A 17,776-nucleotide genomic window follows, 5' to 3' on the forward strand; every position below is an offset into this window, starting at 1 on the left:
AACGGTTCAGTCATGGGCAGTGCAACTATTGAAAAAAAATCTAGCAATGTCCGGTTTTGCATGATTGTCCTGCCCAAGCCGCTCTACTGGTTAGTCACTGCTACAGCAGCTACAGTAAAATGCGGTCTATATGTCCGGGGATGGAGCAGAAATCCTCCTGTGACATCTCGAGGAAGCTCTCCTGGAGGTAATTGGAAATCCGCTGCATTAGGTTCTTGGGGAGAGCGGCCTTATTGGGTCCTCCGTAGTAGGACACGTTGCCACGCCACGAGACTATCAAGTACTCTGGAATCATTGCTCTGCACAGCATGGCGGCATACGGCCCTGGTCTTTGCAGGCTTTCCCGGAGCATTCTCTCTTTCTCGCTGTCAGAGATCCTCATGAGGGTGATGTCGCTCATGATGACCTGCTTTGAATGAGGTAGGGGAATGTTAGTGTTGGGACTGCTTTGCCGTTCCTTTACAGAACTGTAACCGCTGGTTTGCAGCCACGCGGTGGAGGCGGGAGAGGGGCAGCCGAAAGGGATCGTTCCCGGGGACAGCCGCGAGGGTGTGGGACAGGAGCAGACTTCCTGCTTGCCGAATTGCTGGCAGCAGGGACCGACATTGATTTCAATGTGAAATGAGGCCATTGCTAATATTAAAGTTTTAAGCTGCCACAAGTCTACGGCTTACCATGTCTGCCTGCAACAGAAATTCCGTTCTCCTGAGAGGCTTCTCAAATGTGCTGTAGAAGACCCCAGGCACTGAATGCGAAGGCCGAGAATTCGACCTTGTGCTGAGTGCGCATGTGATAGGTGCTGTGCATGGTCTTGTTAACAGAGAAAGACTATGTTCTTTGTTCACAACTACATTTATCTTTCTGAGGAATTCACTCCCTTTTTCCCATTCCCACAGCCCCATCTGCGACTGTCTCACAACCTAGCCTGTCATCACACTCCCAGAGGCTAGCGCGGATTAGGCATAAGAAGAAGAGGACACGGGAGGACATGTTCTCGGAGCTTATAGCCTGCTCCAGAGCCCAGGCAGCACAGCAGACCCAGTGGCGGGAGAACTTGACCCGAATGCACCAAGCCAACATGGATCGGGAGGAGAGGTGGCGTCAGGAAGACCAGCAGGCGACTCAAACCCTGCTTGGACTAATGAGGGAGCAAACGGACACGCTCCGGCGCCTTGTGGATGTTCTGCAGGAACGGAGGCAGGAGGACAGAGCCCCGCTGCAGTCCATCTCTAACCGCCCTCCCCCGCCACCAAGTCCCATACTCCCCTCACCCAAAGTGCACAGAAGGAGAGGCGGCAGAGTCCCTGCTAACTCTCACTCCACCCCTGCAGAGAGCTCGAGCAGCAGAAGGCTCTCATTCCCCAAAATTTGACAAGTTCTTTCCTTCCCGCCTGACACAAGCCCCCGTCCAAGTTTCACTTTCCCAGTTCCATGTTTGGTTGATAATAAAAAATACGTTTCTGTTAACTACTGTTTCCATCATGTTCTTTTGGAGGAGGGGGGGATAGGGGGTTGGTAATTCGACAGGACAGTCACCTTTGGCAGGGTATATAGTCGGGGGCAGGCACAGCAGCAGGGCACATACATAGTGCAGTGATGCAGTGACTAGTTACCCTGGTTAGTCTGGGAGGTTGTTTTCATGTTATGTGGTGGGGGGTGGGTTGCTCTGTGACTTTGTGGCAGGGGAGGGCAGTTACAGATCTTAAGCGGCGGTCCTTAGGCAGGATCACAGAGCCACACAGCAGGGGATCTGTAACCGTCCTCCCCCTGCCACAAAGTCACATAGACCCCCCCATACACACAGTCCCTATCAGGAGGGGTGACAGGCTCCGTTGAAACAACCATCCCACCGCAGCGGAGCCTGTCAATCCTTGAGTTTAGAAGCTGCATTCGCGCCACTACAGTACACCCGCTCCGCACCACAGTCTGCGTCCCAGTTTTAAAAAATTCCCGCGAATACAGTATTAAAGAAAACGGTGTGCTTTAACAAAGTAGAACTATTTTTATTTTGAAACGTGTGTTGGAAGTGGGGTGAAGGGGGTATGTAACTGGATAGGATAGTCAACATTAACTGGGCAAAGAAACGGGGGCAGGTTTAGCTTCTCAATACACAAACTTTAAAGTCACAGGTTACCCTGCTCACTCAGGAACTTTGCTTTCAAAGCCTTCCGGATGCACAGCGCTTCCCGCTGGTCTCTTCTAATCGCCCGGCTGTCTGGCTGTGAGTAATCAGCAGCCAGGCTATTTTCCTCAACCTCCCACCCCGCCATAAAGGTCTCCCCCTTGCTCTCACAGAGATTGTGGAGCACACAGCAAGCTGCAATAACAATGGGGATATTGGTTTCGCTGAGATCACAGCGAGTCAGTAAGCTTCTCCATCTCCCCTTGAGACGGCCAAAAGCACACTCCACCACCATTCTGCACTTGCTCAGCCGGTAGTTGAAGAGTTCTTTTTCAGTGTCCAGGGCGCCAGTATAGGCTTCATGAGCCAGGGCATTAGCGGGTAGGCTGGGTCCCCGAGGATGACTATAGGCATCTCCACATCCCCAAGAGTTATTTTGTGGTCTGGGAAGTAAATACCTTGTTGCAGCCGTCTAAACAGACCAGAGTTCCTGAAAACACGAGCGTCATGAACCTTGCCCGGCCATCCCACGTAGATGTTGGTAAAACGTCCCCTGTGGTCCACCAGTGCTTGCAGCACCATGGAAAAGTAGCCCTTTCTGTTAATGTACTGGCTGGCCTGGTGGTCCGGTGCCAGGATAGGGATGTGAGTTCCATCTATGGCCCCACCGCAGTTTGGGAATCCCATCGCTGCGAAGCCATCTATGATCGCCTCCACGTTTCCCAGGGTCACTACCTTTGGCAGCAGTACATCAACGATTGCCTTGGCTACTTGCATCACAACAACCCCCACGGTAGATTTGCCCACCCCAAACTGGTTCGCGACTGACCGGTAGCTGTCTGGCGTTGCAAGCTTCCACAGGGCTATGGCCACTCGCTTCTGGACAGTCAGGGCTGCTCGCATCCGGGTGTCATTGCGCTTCAGGGCAGGGGACAGCAACTCACAAAGTTCCAGGAAAGTTCCCTTCCGCATGCGAAAGTTTCGCAGCCACTGGGATTCATCCCAGACCTGCAGCACTATGCGGTCCCACCACTCAGTGCTTGTTTCCCGTGCCCAGAATCGCCGTTCCACGGCATCAACATGACCCATTGCCACCGTGATGTTCTCGGCGCTGGGTCCCCTGCTTTCTGAGAGGTCTGTGCTACTCTCAGACTTCAGGCCATCACCGCGTTGACGTAGCCTCCTCGCCTGACTTTTCTGCATCTGCCTCAGGGAAAGGTGTATGATAAGTTGCGAGGCGTTGAGAGCGGCCACAACTGCAGTGATGGTTGCAGCAGGCTCCATGCTCGCAGTGCTGTGGCGTCCGCGCTGTCACTGACTAGAAAAGTGCGCGAACTGATTTCCCGCCGGCGCTTTCAGGGAGGGAGGGCGGGAGTGATGGACGGATGACGACAGTTACCCAAAAGCACCCTGGACACATTTTTTTTACCCAGAAGGCATTTGCGGCTCCACCCAGAATTCCAATGGGCAGCGGGGACTCCGGGAACTGTGGGATAGCTGACCACAGTGCACCACTTCCAATGTCGACGCTTTCCCCGTTAGTGTGGACTCACAAAGTCGAATTACTGTCCTTAGTGTGGACACACACGTTCGACTTTGCAATATCGATTCCAAAAATTCGATTTAAGTAAAATCGAACTACTCTCGTAGTGTAGACAAGGCCACAGTCACCAACCACGCTGGGAATATCTCCTTAGTCCTGAGGAGAGGAGAAAAGTCAAAGCTGGCTTCTGCCTGACTGTCCCTTTCCGACAAAAGAGTCACTTCAGATGAAAGTTCTCATCCTAGCATGAACAGCAACACAAAGTTTCATTCAACATGGCTTTTTAATTATCATAGAGACACATTTTATAATATGATAAATATGACCAGATCATTGAACTGGAAGTAACTTGCCAGACCTTCCAGGCTTTGTTACTAATGGCAGCCCAGATAATTTTACTAAATTAGCAAACACATACATAGAAGAATGCCATCTTGAATTATGCTGTTTGTGGGAACTGAAACTCTCTACCACTGGCCTTTTTCAGACCTAGGAAAAAGTCAACTCAAACTTTTAGAGCTTAGATTTTTTTTCCCTGAAGGCTTAAGGTTTGTGTGCATGTAGTACACATTGCCAGACTGATGCCAGGCATTTTTTTGCATGTTATTACAGTTTTGAACAATTGACTGGATTCATCAAGGGATAAAGAGTAGATTTCTGGGCTGGAGGGGGTGGTCTGTGCAGTGTTTAATGAATAAATGCTCTTTCTGCAACTGAATAAATGTTCTTTCTGCACCTAGCAGAAAATGCCAAAGGAGGAGTTTTAACAAATGCTTACAGTGATAATCTCTGAACTATGTTATTTATAGTAAAAATGTGTATGGTATCAGTATATCTAAAAGAGTGCCACAGGGATCTGTCCTGGGTTTAGTTCCAGTCCACATTTTCACTAATGATTTGGATAACTGGGTGGAGATTACACTTATAAAATTTGTGGATGACAGCAAGGTGGAAGGGGTTGCAATCATTTTGGAGGTGGAGGACAGGATTAGAATTCAAAATGACCTTGACAACTTGGAGAACTGGTGGTCTGAAATCATCAAGATGAAATTCAATAAAGACAAATGCAAATTACTACACTCAGGGAGGAAAAAAATAAAGAGCACAAAACTATAAAATGGGGAATAACTAGCTAGGTAGTAATACTGCAGAAAATAATCCCAGGTTTAGAGTGGATCACAAATTGAATATGATCCAACAATGTGATGCAGCTGCAAACAAACAAACAAACAAACAAACAAAAAAACTGACTAATATCATTCTGGGGTGTATTAATAGGAGTGTCTTATGTAAGACCCAGAAGGTCATTTTCCCACTCTACTTAGCACTGGTGAGGCCTCAGCTGGAGTACTGTGTCTAGTTTTGGGCACCACACTTTAGGAAAAGATGTGGACAAAGTGGAGAGAGTCTAGAGAAGTGCAACAAAAATGATGAAAGTTTTAGAAAACTTTCCCTATGAGGAAAGGTTGAAAAAAAAAAAAAATACTGGTCATGTTTAGTCTTGAAAAAAGAAGACTGAGGGGTGACCTAATAACAACCTTCAACTATGTTAAGGGCTGTTATAAAGAGGCTGGTCGGTTGTTCTCCTTGTCTACTGAAGATCAGACAAGAAATAATAGGCTTAAGCTGCAACAAGGTTAGATATTAGGGAAAACTTTCTAACAAGGAGGATAGTTAAGTACTTCAATAGACTTCCAAGGGAGTTGTGGAATCTCCATGATTGGAAGTTCTGAAGAACAGGTGGACAAACACCTGTCAGGGATCGTCTAGGTATACTTGGCCCTGCTTCAGTGAAGGGGGCTGGAGTAGATGACCTCTGGAGGTCCCTTCCAGCTCTACATTTCTATGATTATTAAATGTGAAGTTTTGTCTATCTCAGAGTTCTGGTTTTCCATTGTAAGTTATTGATAGTTTTCATTTCAAGTTTGCATTTGTAATAACTTCTATTGAAGATGGAAGAATAGTAAATAACATTTTTCTCTATTTATGTATAAAATATAAATCAATATTTAGGCACTAGTCATTGAATGGATCCAGTCCAATTGTTCCTTTGCCACTAACCACAAAAAACAACAACACTTTTTTAAATGTACAATATATATATTAAAAAAAACAATGTTTTTTAAGTTGCAGGTGCCATATTTCTGTATGATGTGGTCAGTTAGTGGCTCTCATTTTTGGAACAGAAATGGACATGTAAATTCTACCTAAGATCTAATTTAGATACTTAGGTGCACCAATGTAGTACCGATCCATGTCATTATTGTAAAATGAGTGAGATCCTGTACTAGTGCATCAATGAGTAGGAGGGGCTTGATTTCCATATGAGCACATTATGCAAGAGGCCATCCAGGGACCTTCCACTGTGTGAACCAGTAGCTGTTATGCGGTGATATCCAGAGTGCTACTGACAAGGTTAAAAAGAAGTTTATAAAGTCAAAGAATACAATTCTCAATACAGCCCCCCCATCAGCTGTGCCTATTGTGGAGTCATAGGTCTACTGCTAACCAACTAAGAAAAAAGATTTTTCATACCATGTTGTTCATCTGTTGAAAGACCAGTACTCAAATATATCCTGCTGAAAATGTGGGTGTCTGAAACAGTGCAAACTCTGTGCACTGCATGACAGCAATACACGAGAGAGAGAGAGAAAGCTCAGTGTCTGAAGTATTCATAAACTGGGACATGAATACTTCAGACACTGAGCTTTTTCTCACTTATGTGCATGTCACTGCTGCACATGCACAACTGCCAGAAAGGAACATGCTCTATTTGCATTACTCATGACCCATTCCTTGCTTGCATGCCCTGCCTGCCCCGCAAACACTGACAAAGGAGCTTTATTCCTTTTACAGTAACAATGAACATTCCCAGTATGCAAGTCACACTTCAGATGGTCATGCTGCTTGCAACTACATCACTATTTCACCCTATTTATGGCTGACAAATTGGTCCCTACAGGTGTCCAATACATAGTATGCTTTTAGAAGTTCTATTGCTTGGATGAGATGTTGAAATGAGGTCCTTTCTTGCCAATTTCTGGTGTGCTATCTGGGTGGAAGTTCAAGATCCCAAAGAACTTTTCAGAAAGAGGTTATACTTATCCTTTGTGACATTATGCCCCATATTCTTCATAAAAATATGCTTACGATATGAATATGGTATAATGAAGACATATTTTATGCAAGATGGGTCATGTGAGATCATTGGAAAGGTTATGATTTACTGAATATGATTATCTTATTTGTATACATGTATCAATTTTGTATCTAAAGTTAGGACTATGAACTATGTAACAATTACAACTGTGTTTGCATCTGGGGAACACCTACCAGACAGAATGCAATCAGCCTGGAATGGGCCATTAGGGAGAACAATAGGACTTTGAAGATGCTAATCTCCCTGCTTCCCGAGAAGTTTCCTGGGATGCTGTTTTGACACTCCCGGGTCAGGTAATCAGGTCACCTGGTACTGGACACACACTTAAGAGGCGGTAGGGTGTCAAACTGAGAAACAAAGGATTCCCGCCATATGTAAATCCTATGTAAGACTGGGGAGTAATCTTGGTTTGTTCCTCACTGAATCCCCACCCAAGATGACTGCCTGAGACATCTAAGAAACAAAGACAAAAGGGAAATGGGGTGTGTGGGAGAGTACTGAACCCGGGCTGGGAATGGTGTCTGGCCTGTGAAGGATATACCTGGAGTTTTAAGCTGCAAGCAAGAGCTGTCTGGTCACAAAGAAATTCTGTAATCTGCTTAAAACAACATTTAGGATGAGAAATTACTATTTGTAGCCAGTTTCTTTAGTATATTTAATGTAGTTTGTGTTTGTTTTATTTGCTCAGTAATCTGCTTTGTTCTGTTTGCTATCCCTTATAATCACTTACATCCCTTCTAATCACTACCTTTTGTAGTTAATAAACTTGTTTTTTGTTTATTCCAAAACCAATTTGTGTAATTCATAACTGGGGGTGGCGGGGAAGCTGTGCATATCTTCCTCCACATTGAGGGAGGGGGAGATTTCATGAGCTTACGATGTACAGATTTCTGTGCAGTGAAAGACAATATAATTTTGGGTTTACACTCCAGAGGGCAATTCCCTAGCTGAAAGTCTTGCCATGCAGCACTGATTTTAGTACCAGTGTCATTCTTCAGCTGGGTGCGTGCGTGCGTATGCAGCAGGACAGAGTGAGGGGGCCCAGGCTGGTGGAACGGATAGGCTCAGTAGAATCCCAGTACATTAGGTGGCACCCCAGAGACGGGGGGGGGGGGGGGAGGGGGGAGGGACGACCCCAGTCAGACCCTTCTTGCAACTTTTCTGATGCAGATGGCAGGACTGTTAATTCAACACAAGGGGCTAGACTTATATGGTCCTCCTCCTTATTCCATAATGTTAGCTCCATCTTTGGGCTTCTGTTATCAGCATGATTTCAGATTTTTCATGTCATCATTCATTCCAATTTCTTCTGTTTCCAAAAGCTTTGCCATAGGTTTCATAACAAGAATGATAAGTCCACCATCCTTGTTTTGAATTACCCAACAGCATGGAATAAACTGTATGATGTATAACTTTGTATTGGATTTTGTACATGCAATCTCAGCATTATATATTTTGTAATTTATCAAACACATTAAATTAAAATTCTCTTCCCCACACCTGTCACCCTGAAGAGGTATGAACTCCGAACACAAACACAGGAATTGTCATATATACTGGGTCACCCCTGGCGTACACCTAGTCCAGAATCCTAATGCTGATAGTGGCCAGCAGCAGATGTGGTGAGGAAGCTGTAAGAACCCTGCAGTAGGCAGATGTGGGATATTCTTCTCCCCACTTGGGCCATATCCTGGTGTGTAATAGTTAGACATTGGTTTAATCCCTGAAGCATGAGGTTTAATATCTCTTCCAAAATGTTAACTTTGTGTTCAACTGAAATCAACACTTTTCTTTGTGGTGTAAGATTTGCCAGTATGATCTCAGTGTTAGACATGTTTGTTTGAATAAACGTTTTTAACTTTATAAATAAAAAAAATCTAAAAAGAAAAACAGTTTATACTATAACTCCTCATGGGAGTTATTTTCCCCATATGTTAAACAAGCCTTTGGCAAGTAAACTCAAAACCTGTGGAATTAGCTTACAGTGAAGTTCAGAGATGCTGAATTACTTCTTTGTAAATCAAAATTAAAGAAGCTAATTTAAAATGACATCATCATCTTTAAAAAATTACATGTCTAGCTGAAAATTTTCACCTGTTCTTGTTAAAAGTGACACCTAATATTATAACTCAGAGAGGTGGTTTTTTTTTTTTTTTTTTATGTATACTCATTTTTTCTGCTGTTCGTGGTATAATCAGTTTCCTGTGTTTACCTAAGTCTTTCACACAGCAACAGAGGAAAGGAAAATTGGTTTAAAAAAAAAAAAAAAGTGGGGAAATGTAGTTGTAAAACCACTAAAAAGTGCAAGGGAAATTAAGAGCAGGTGAAGTACCTGATAATAATTTTAATAACCCACTATTTAAAAGTTACTAGACTTCAGATTATCCCCTTAAACAGCTTGTAAAGGTCCCTACAGAGGAGTGAAATTCACTGCGGCAGAAGGTTCTGTATAAATTCTTTTGTGCCACTTAAGTGTCCCTTTAAGGACATATAAGAGCTTGCCTGGGTTAGCTGCATGAGGCTGAACTGGAACAGGAGTACACATTATATTGCATATTAATTTCTTTTTTATTCATTCTCCCATTTCTTTGTTCCAATTCTTGATTTTCTGTTCACAGTTTATAAGAAAATAACTTCCACAGTCAATGGTCCTGTTTATCTTTTACAAGAAATTACTAACTAGAGCAGGGACATGCACAGGAATAAAAAGTTGGCTGCTTTTCGAGAGGCACTTTCTGTGCCCCCCACAGCCAGAGGAGCTGGCTCTCCTCTGCTCCCTCCCCTTCCCCAGAGGAGCTGGCTTAGTGTTGCCAACCCTCCAGGATTGTCCTGGAGTCTCCAGGAATTAAAGATTAATCTTTAATTTAATATTATGCCATGTGCTGAAATTTCCAAAGATCCGTCCAACCAAAATTGGCAACCCTAAACTGGCTCTCCACCCTTCCTCCCCCTGCTTCCCGCGAACATTTAATTCGCGGGAAGCCTGAAGCAGGTAAGGGGCGGTGTGGGGGGGAGGAGGCGCGGCCCAGCCCAGCTCAGCCCAGGCTGGCTCCCCCGGCGGCTCCAGCCTGGGTCGGCTCGGGCCCTGGGGTGCCGGCCCCGGCCGACCACCCCCGGCGGCCCGGCGCACCCCCCGGCTCCCAGCCCCGCGGGCCCGGCCCCCGGCCCCGCGGGCCCGGCCCCCGGCCCCCCGACCCGCGGGCCCGGCCCCCGGCCCCCCGACCCGCGGGCCCGGCCCCGCACCATGCCCCCGGCCCCGCACAAAGAGGCCCCGGCCGAGCCTCCCGATTTTCCCGGACATGCCCGGCTTTTGGGGATTTCCCCCCGGACGGGGATTTGAGCCCCCAAAAGCCGGACATGTCCAGGAAAATCCGGACGTATGGTAACCCTAGTCTATGTTGGCAGGGAGGGGCAGTGTTTAGTCTGTTTTTGAAAGGCTTTTCCCCAAAACACAAGGTTTCCCCCAGGATGTCTTCCTCCTCCACTGAACATCAATGAAATTGACTGCAGAGAGTAACAAGGTTTATTAGTCTCTCTTCCCCTCATCCATTTGTAACTTTACAGATCTGTTCTGTTTGCAGAATGAACTAATGGCAACAACAACCAAAACCCAACGTCACTAATAATAATCCCTTTTGCTGAACTCTTGAGAAGCAGTCTGGTCAAAACTTTGCTTGCCAAACACTGACCAACAACTGTTCCCAGCTGCCAGCAATTATGCTCTGTAAGCCTTTAAATACACTAAGCTTCTACCAGTGTTTTTCATGAAATTGACAGTGTTCTGGCTCTCTTTCACTTTTCAAAACATTTTATGTTCCAGGAAGGACAAACAAACCCCACCTCCTCCCAAAAAGGTGGAGTTAATGGCACTTGAAATCAACAGCAGTTCTGCTACTGAAGCAATATCTGCCTCACTCACAAAAATGAAGAACTAATATCACAGCTATGTACTATTCACAGTATTTTAGAGTAAAATAACAGCTTTTATATTAAGGACTCATGGAGGATCAATGCTATAGAGCCCCTTATGTAAGTCAGTAGCAGTAGGATTTCATTGAACAGCCTAGCATACGCACTCTCAACATCCACATAACACATAAATAATAAAAAGACTTTGTACTTGTACTGTGCTTTTCCTCTTCAAAGACCTTCATAAATAATACCTAATCCTCATGACACCCCAAAAGGTAAGAAAATGCCTATTATCCCCAATTTTACAGATGGAGAATTGGAGGCACAGACTTGACCAAAGAGGGAATAAATATCACAGCCAGGATTGCCTGGACTTCCTGATTCCCAGTCAGATACTTAATCTACTGGTCCATACCTGTGCACCTATGGTAAATTACAGTGTCCAGGGCTGGGGTTGGGGCCCTGGAGGAGGTCAGGGGTGCAGGCTCCGGGTGGCACTTACCTCAAGCAGCTCCCAGAAGCAGCAGCATGTCCCCCGTCCGGCTCCTATGCGCAGGGCCGGCTCCAGTGTTTTTGCCGCTCCAAGCGGCAAACCCTCCCCCCCCGCCCCCCACAAAAAACCCAACCATCAGCAGCACTTCGGCAGCAGCTTCATTCTTCGGCGGCGGGCCCTTCCTTCCGAGAGGGACCTGCCGCCGAATTGCCACCAAAGAGCCAGACGTGCCACCCCTTTCTGTTGGCCGCCCCAAGCACCTGCTTCCTGTGCTGGTGCCTGGAGTCAGCCCTGCCTATGCGGAGGCATGGCCAAGCGGCTCTGCGCCAATGGGAGCTGTGGGGGCAGCGCTTGGGGCAGGGGCAGCACACAGAGCCTCTTGGCTACCCCTACACTTAGGAGCCAGAGGGGGGGACATGCCGGCTGCTTCCCGGGAGCCGCGTGGTGCGGAGGCTACCAGGGAGCCTGCCAGCCCCCCTGCACAGCACCACCAACTGAACAGTCAACGGCCCGGTCAGACTGGGGGTTCTGGTCAAAAACCGGCCACCTGGTCACCCTAAGAAAACTCCATGCAAGCCTGGGACCAAGGAGCAAGCTGTTTCTCCCTCTGGCTCCCTGGGGTCTGAGTGGGTGGGGGGAGGGAGGGAGGGAGCGGTGCAGGTGTCTGGGCTGGGGGGACCACAGCTGGGCTCTGGGGGCGAGAGGGAGCGCGTATCTGGGTCGGGGGGGGGTGCCCTGCAGCTGGGCTTGGGGGGGGGGGTAATCTGGAGATGGGAGTCCCGCAGCTGAGCTCACATGGGAAGAGGGTGTGGGTTTCTGGGCCGGGGGGCCTCATGCCTGGGCTTGGGGGATGGTGTGTGGGTATCTGGGACAGGGGGCCCCCGCAACTGGGCTATGAGGAGGCACAGTGGCTGGGTTTGGGGGGGAAGGGAGGAGAGTGGTTGTGGGTGTCTGGCCCCCCCAGCTAGGCTCTGGGGGGGGGGGCAGAGAAACAGGAACTGGGCTGTCATAGGGATTTCTTTAGCTCTCTATTCTTGGGGAAAATTTTGTGTGTGTGTGTGTGTCTGTATTCTTACATTTTTTAAATAAATTACCAAAAATAATTGAAACTGGTGTGATTATGTATTGTTATTTTGACAAATAAAATTTGCAGAATTTTGAAGAATTTTTAATTATTGTGCACCTAATTTTTTTGGTTTTGGGTGCATAATGCCCCCCGGAGTAGTATTTGTACATGTGTTTATACACTGAAGACAGATAGTTGTACAAACAACTGTTGGCACATGCAAAGACGGCATGTACAAATGGGCATACACAAACAGTGTGGGGTCAATTTTGGCAACTCTTTTTGACAATTTGTATCCAAAAAATAACATGGATGGCTGAGAATGGATTTTTGAAAAGGATATTACAGATTTATAATATTCCCACTGCAATGTGGATACTGAGTATGCACAAAGAAGCTTCCTGGCCCTTCTTTATACATGGCTCTTCCAAATCAAAGACTGGTTTAAGGGGTTATTTCAAATACTGATGAGAGTAGAAAAAGCTCTGGAATTTTGTTTTGACTAAGGAGAGGTTAAGGTTATTTTCTAGAAATGGAACTAATCTCTCTCCCTCTTGTTCCATTCAGAGCAAGAGAATGAGAAATCTCTTCCTACTACCAATATCATACTGCTTCCCCCTTTCTCCCTGAGCAGTAATAAAAGCTGTTCTGGAAATATTCAGATGAGCTTTATGACATTTTTAAGAGGCGAAATTTTGTTAGTGGCACACCATCCAGGGTAAAGGGGGGAAAAAAGGAAAACGTTTAACACGTTAATACCTGTTATCACACAAGTGGGTTGTTACACAGACAGGACAACTTCACACTAAAACATTTAGTCATTCATTGCAAAACCACACTGATGAGCATTGCATAGCAAACATGCAACCCAGAGGGCGACTACTTTTACATTCCGTTTTGAATTACAGCCTTTTTCATTAGAGGGGAGAGAAGTGTGGTTTCACTCACTCATTATTTCCCAAGAATCCTTTGCTATTCCAGGGCCTGATCCAGCGAAAATACATAAATAAAATAAATAATATGTGCAGCCTTCTGAACTTTCCAAGCCACAGATGCTGGTCCTATGGTGAGTTGTGGAGGAGCTCAGGGGAAGAAGAGGTGATGCAAATAAAATCCCCACCTCCCAAACATTGCAGTTCCTTATGCTACAAATGTTCTTCTCTCCACTCCTTTTGAGGCAGTAGGAATTTATATACATCCATTATCCTTTTCCATCTGTGTGTTAACCAGGGGCAGTGAAGGGGCTCTTGCTCCATATTGTTGGTATTAGCGAAGAGTGGACCCTTCCTGCCCCACAACTCCCCATCATCATTTACTTGAGGTAAGAGAGGGAAATAATGTGAGTTTTTAGACAAAACAGTCACTTGTGCCTTTTCTCCCTACTGACAGCTTCCGAACAAGAAGACATCTCTATATGTGCCCCTTAAGAAATCTCACTATCAGTCATCTTGGACAGAGCTTTCCCTGAATTTAGATGCAGTGGGCTCAGTGTTCTGACACGATCATTCCTGTGATCCCAATGGCAACCACAGAGTGGAGTCTGATTGCTCTTGCCCTTGGGTGGCCATGGAATGCCTCCAAAAGGTAGTTGCCAAGGTGGGAAAAACTCCCTTGAGAACAGGGAACAGTCTCAGTGATTACTAGCCCTCATTCAGAGTTGTGTGCATTGGGGATCAGGGCCACGCAACAGTCATTTATAATGAACAAAGATCAAAGTGAGACAACTGATATCGTTAGGTTAGTAAAGAACACTCAATAGCATTGTTGTTTAAGTAGCAATTCATAAAATTTCAAGTTGTACCACATTACATCAGAAGTAAACAATAAGGTGGTGATGAGAAATTGTTATTAAGACTTGTTTTTAAACTTTGAATGAGCACTCTCCATGTACATTTATTTCTGCCTTGTTCTCATGGCATTTGTTTTGTTGTTGTTTTTTTAAAGAGAAATGCAGAGGGTGGGGGGGGGAGGGTTTCTGGCTAAATTGTCACCATGTCTTCCAAGAGCCCATAATAGTTCCCATTGTCCTATTCCTGAGAAGTAACTAGCCATTTACAGACCTAAGGATAGTATAATTGACAAGGAGAAATCCACGATGCATGATACTGTACCTTTTTCTTAACTGCCAGCAGAGATTCACTTCTGCTGAAGTGCAAACTTCATATGAAACAGTTATGTAAACAAGCAAACAATAAAACAGGTAACATCAAAGAAAGAAAATATTTATTTACTTAAGTAGCTCTGGACAGTTAGCTCAGGACTATTTCTGAAGAGATTTACCAGGTCTAAACAGAACACTTGTTTCTGGTCCTATACTGTATATTTCCTTTGCACATCTGCATCAGCCCCGTGATGAGCTTGTTCCCATACTTTGTCTTACTGCTACCAGCAGTGGTGCCGGAACAATTTTAATAGTGGGAGTGCTGAGAGCCACTGAACCAAACTGCTAACCCTTTATGTGATGGAAACCACTTCAAACTAGGGGTGCTGTTGCACCCCCTGGTTTGTAGCACCTATGGCTACCAGTAAAGGTTTTTGTAAGACCTGTTTGACTTCATGTGAGTAATAAGAAAGAGCAAAGTGAGAGATTTGTTGCTACTTACCAAATCTCTTGTAACCGAAGGACTGCACCTCCTCCTCTTCTGCAAAGTCGTCTACAGAAAGACAGATGCACAGATTTAGTACTAAGATTAGATATGAAGGCACAAAAGTTTGAGTATACAACAGGTTACTGAACATTGTATTTGAATGGTGAATTGGTTTTATCAATATTACTGCTTACTGATGTATGAAAATATCTCAAACTTTCCTGTGGAAGCTTTCCACTATTAATCTTCCACCCCAGTCTTTGGCTACTGCATGATACTTGGATCCTTTTTTCTCTCTGAGTCACCAGCAGAAATCCAACTGATAAGTTATCATCATCATCTGATGGCTGTTCAGGAACTTTTATTAAATTGATTGCTGGTCTTAGTACAGATTTTAGCAGACAAATCCCTCATCACAACTGGCACTTAATGCATCTTTGTTGGCAATTTCAGCAAGACAAAGGAATAAGTAGGCACAGAGACTGTGCCTTTTAACCCGTACATGGGAGTCCCCTCCAGGTCAGGGCAGAGGCCCATTAGCAAGGTCATTTGGGCTAGCTTTTCCTGTGAATAAAGAGAAGGCTTCAGTTGCTAGGGCTGTCAATCCATCACCTTTCACGAACACTAAATTCACTTGAAGAGATAAACCTCATTCAGATATGGGCAACAGAACTGACAAGCTGGTCAAGTTCAAAAAAGGTAGCAGAAATAAGCGTATTTAGTCATTTTCATCTTGACTTGGGCATAGGGAGTAAGAGGTTGATATTTAGACCTTTAGCTTGTCATTAATTTAGTCTCTCCCCTCACTTCCTCCTGCCAGTAACAGCACAAAGGAAAGGATTATGACCAACACAAACAAGCAACATCACTACTTAAAAAAACCAAACACACATCCCTCCACCAACCCTTTCTCCCACCCCCAGGAGGGCCTTTCCCATTTGCTCTGGAGCAGAGTTTCACCCCTTCCAACATCAAAATCGGCAATGTGCCCAGATGGGGTATAAGCATACCTGCCACACCTAGGGCATCTGGAGCAATTACAAATCTTCACCAAGAGCTCACCTTAGCTCAGTCCCCCCCTTGGAGGCTGAAACCACTCTCTAGGCGTGCGACACACAGAGATTGCCATCGCTACCAAGTACACTAACCCCCCACCTACATCTTTCCCAAGACGAGTCATAACAAAGAAGTAAACAGGAATACCGGCTAGTATCTGGACAGAAGGTTACCAGAAAGCTTCATTCAATCAGGTGCAATCACAAAATAGGTATGGTATACTGGCCCCCCAAACAAACACTCGGTCTCATGCAGTTCAGTGCAAAATCTGCAGTCAATAGGCCATTCAGTCTCACTGCCAATGAGTCAACCAGCTAGGTCTGCACCACAGAAATCTGTCTGGTTGACACGGTAGACAACTGCTACCTCACCTGGCTTTGCCCTCCCCACCCAGGATACATCATTCACTACACAGCCAGACCTAGAAAGGACAAATCTGGAGATGGAGCATAGTCATTCATTTCCCTTTCAGGCTCAAGATCAAGAAAAGGACATTCAAATCAAAATCCTTTGAGGGCATCCACTTACTCTTGCCCAGAGACAAGACTAACCTAGGCATACTACTAATCTATTAACTTCCAAACATCAAATGCTCGCAGGGGAGGTGATGGAGAAATTGCCTGACGTGGCGATGACGTTCACTGAATTTATCACCTTGCAGGGCTTTAACATTCACACAGCTAATGCCTCTGACAGGACAGCTCAAAACCTCCTATCCTAACTCTTCACCTTACATTTCTTACAGGCAGTGCTCACCCATCACACAGCTGCCCATACCCTGATCTGGATCCTGGGTTGGATGCGTATGTAAGGAATGCAAGAACTTGCAGCAGCTTCCTAAAAGACTTTTCAAGGCAACAAGTAACACTTCCTCAAACTTGCCTGAAGCCTGCCAAATTCCAAAATTTACAATTTGAAAACTCTACCCAACAAAGAGGCCGATCATCTCATGGCAAATGCTAATAAATCAAAGTGATCACAAATCAGTCAACATTCAGCTTCCTCACACACCCCAACAGTGCTCATTCACTACATAGAGCTTTGGAAAAACTGCCACTCTGATGTGCAAGAAAGAGCAGCACAACACAGGCTTCAGTTCAAGACTGAACTAGTTTCTCTCCCAATTTTTCCATGGTGGACAACACAACCACACGCCCGGTAACTCAAGACTATAATCTTGACTTCATGTTTGGCTTGGCCTTCTACTTTGACCCACACAGCCACACCACGTCTAGATCTTGCTTCTTCCTAAACATCTTTAAGATCCCATAATTCCTCTCTGCCAAAGTCTTGTGCAAGCCCTTATCTTGCCCCTTAACTACCGTAATCGCCCCTTCTCTGGCCTCAATGCCACAACAGTGTCTCCCTCAAATCCCTTCTAAGTGCTGCTGCTAGGATCATCATCTCTGACTCCTCACAGGGAAGAGACCTTGATAGGTGTTGAATTAGGCTCTCAAAGAACTCTTGGTAGGAAAAACAGGTTCTTAGAAGTGAAAGACTAAAAGCTTCTGTCTGCCCCAGAAGGTAAAACTTAAGATAATTAATTCAATGATAAATAATTTAAATGGACAGGTTGGACAGGGCTGAAAATGCCACTCAGAGAAGGGACTCACTGTTTCAGATTTACTGTATCTGGAATGATTAATGGAATTAAAAGTTTTTGTTTGTTTGTTTTTAAACAAGAAAAAGAAAGTCTCCTAGAAAGACACATGAATCAGATCCAAAGTGACCCAGGGTGAGAAATGTTCATACTTCCTTCAGAGAAATTAATGTCTTTTCTGTTGGAACTAAATGTCAAAAAGAGATACTTTATGTGGAAAATTGTTATTGTGTTCC

At 45.4% G+C, this 17,776-nt stretch overlaps 1 protein-coding gene across 1 annotated transcript in view; it reads right to left on the reverse strand.

Moving 5' to 3' along the window:
* Nucleotides 1–17,776, reverse strand: part of COLEC12 (collectin subfamily member 12) — a 143,875-nt gene that overhangs the window by 112,076 nt on the left and 14,023 nt on the right. Inside the window, exon 2 of the mRNA XM_054018456.1 lies at nt 14,900–14,950. Within this exon, the coding sequence (XP_053874431.1) occupies nt 14,900–14,950 (51 nt within the window). The remainder of the gene's footprint in view (nt 1–14,899; nt 14,951–17,776) is intronic.

This window comes from Malaclemys terrapin, chromosome 2 (genome assembly GCF_027887155.1).
Source record: "Malaclemys terrapin pileata isolate rMalTer1 chromosome 2, rMalTer1.hap1, whole genome shotgun sequence".
In the NCBI taxonomy this organism is placed as follows: domain Eukaryota; kingdom Metazoa; phylum Chordata; order Testudines; family Emydidae; genus Malaclemys; species Malaclemys terrapin.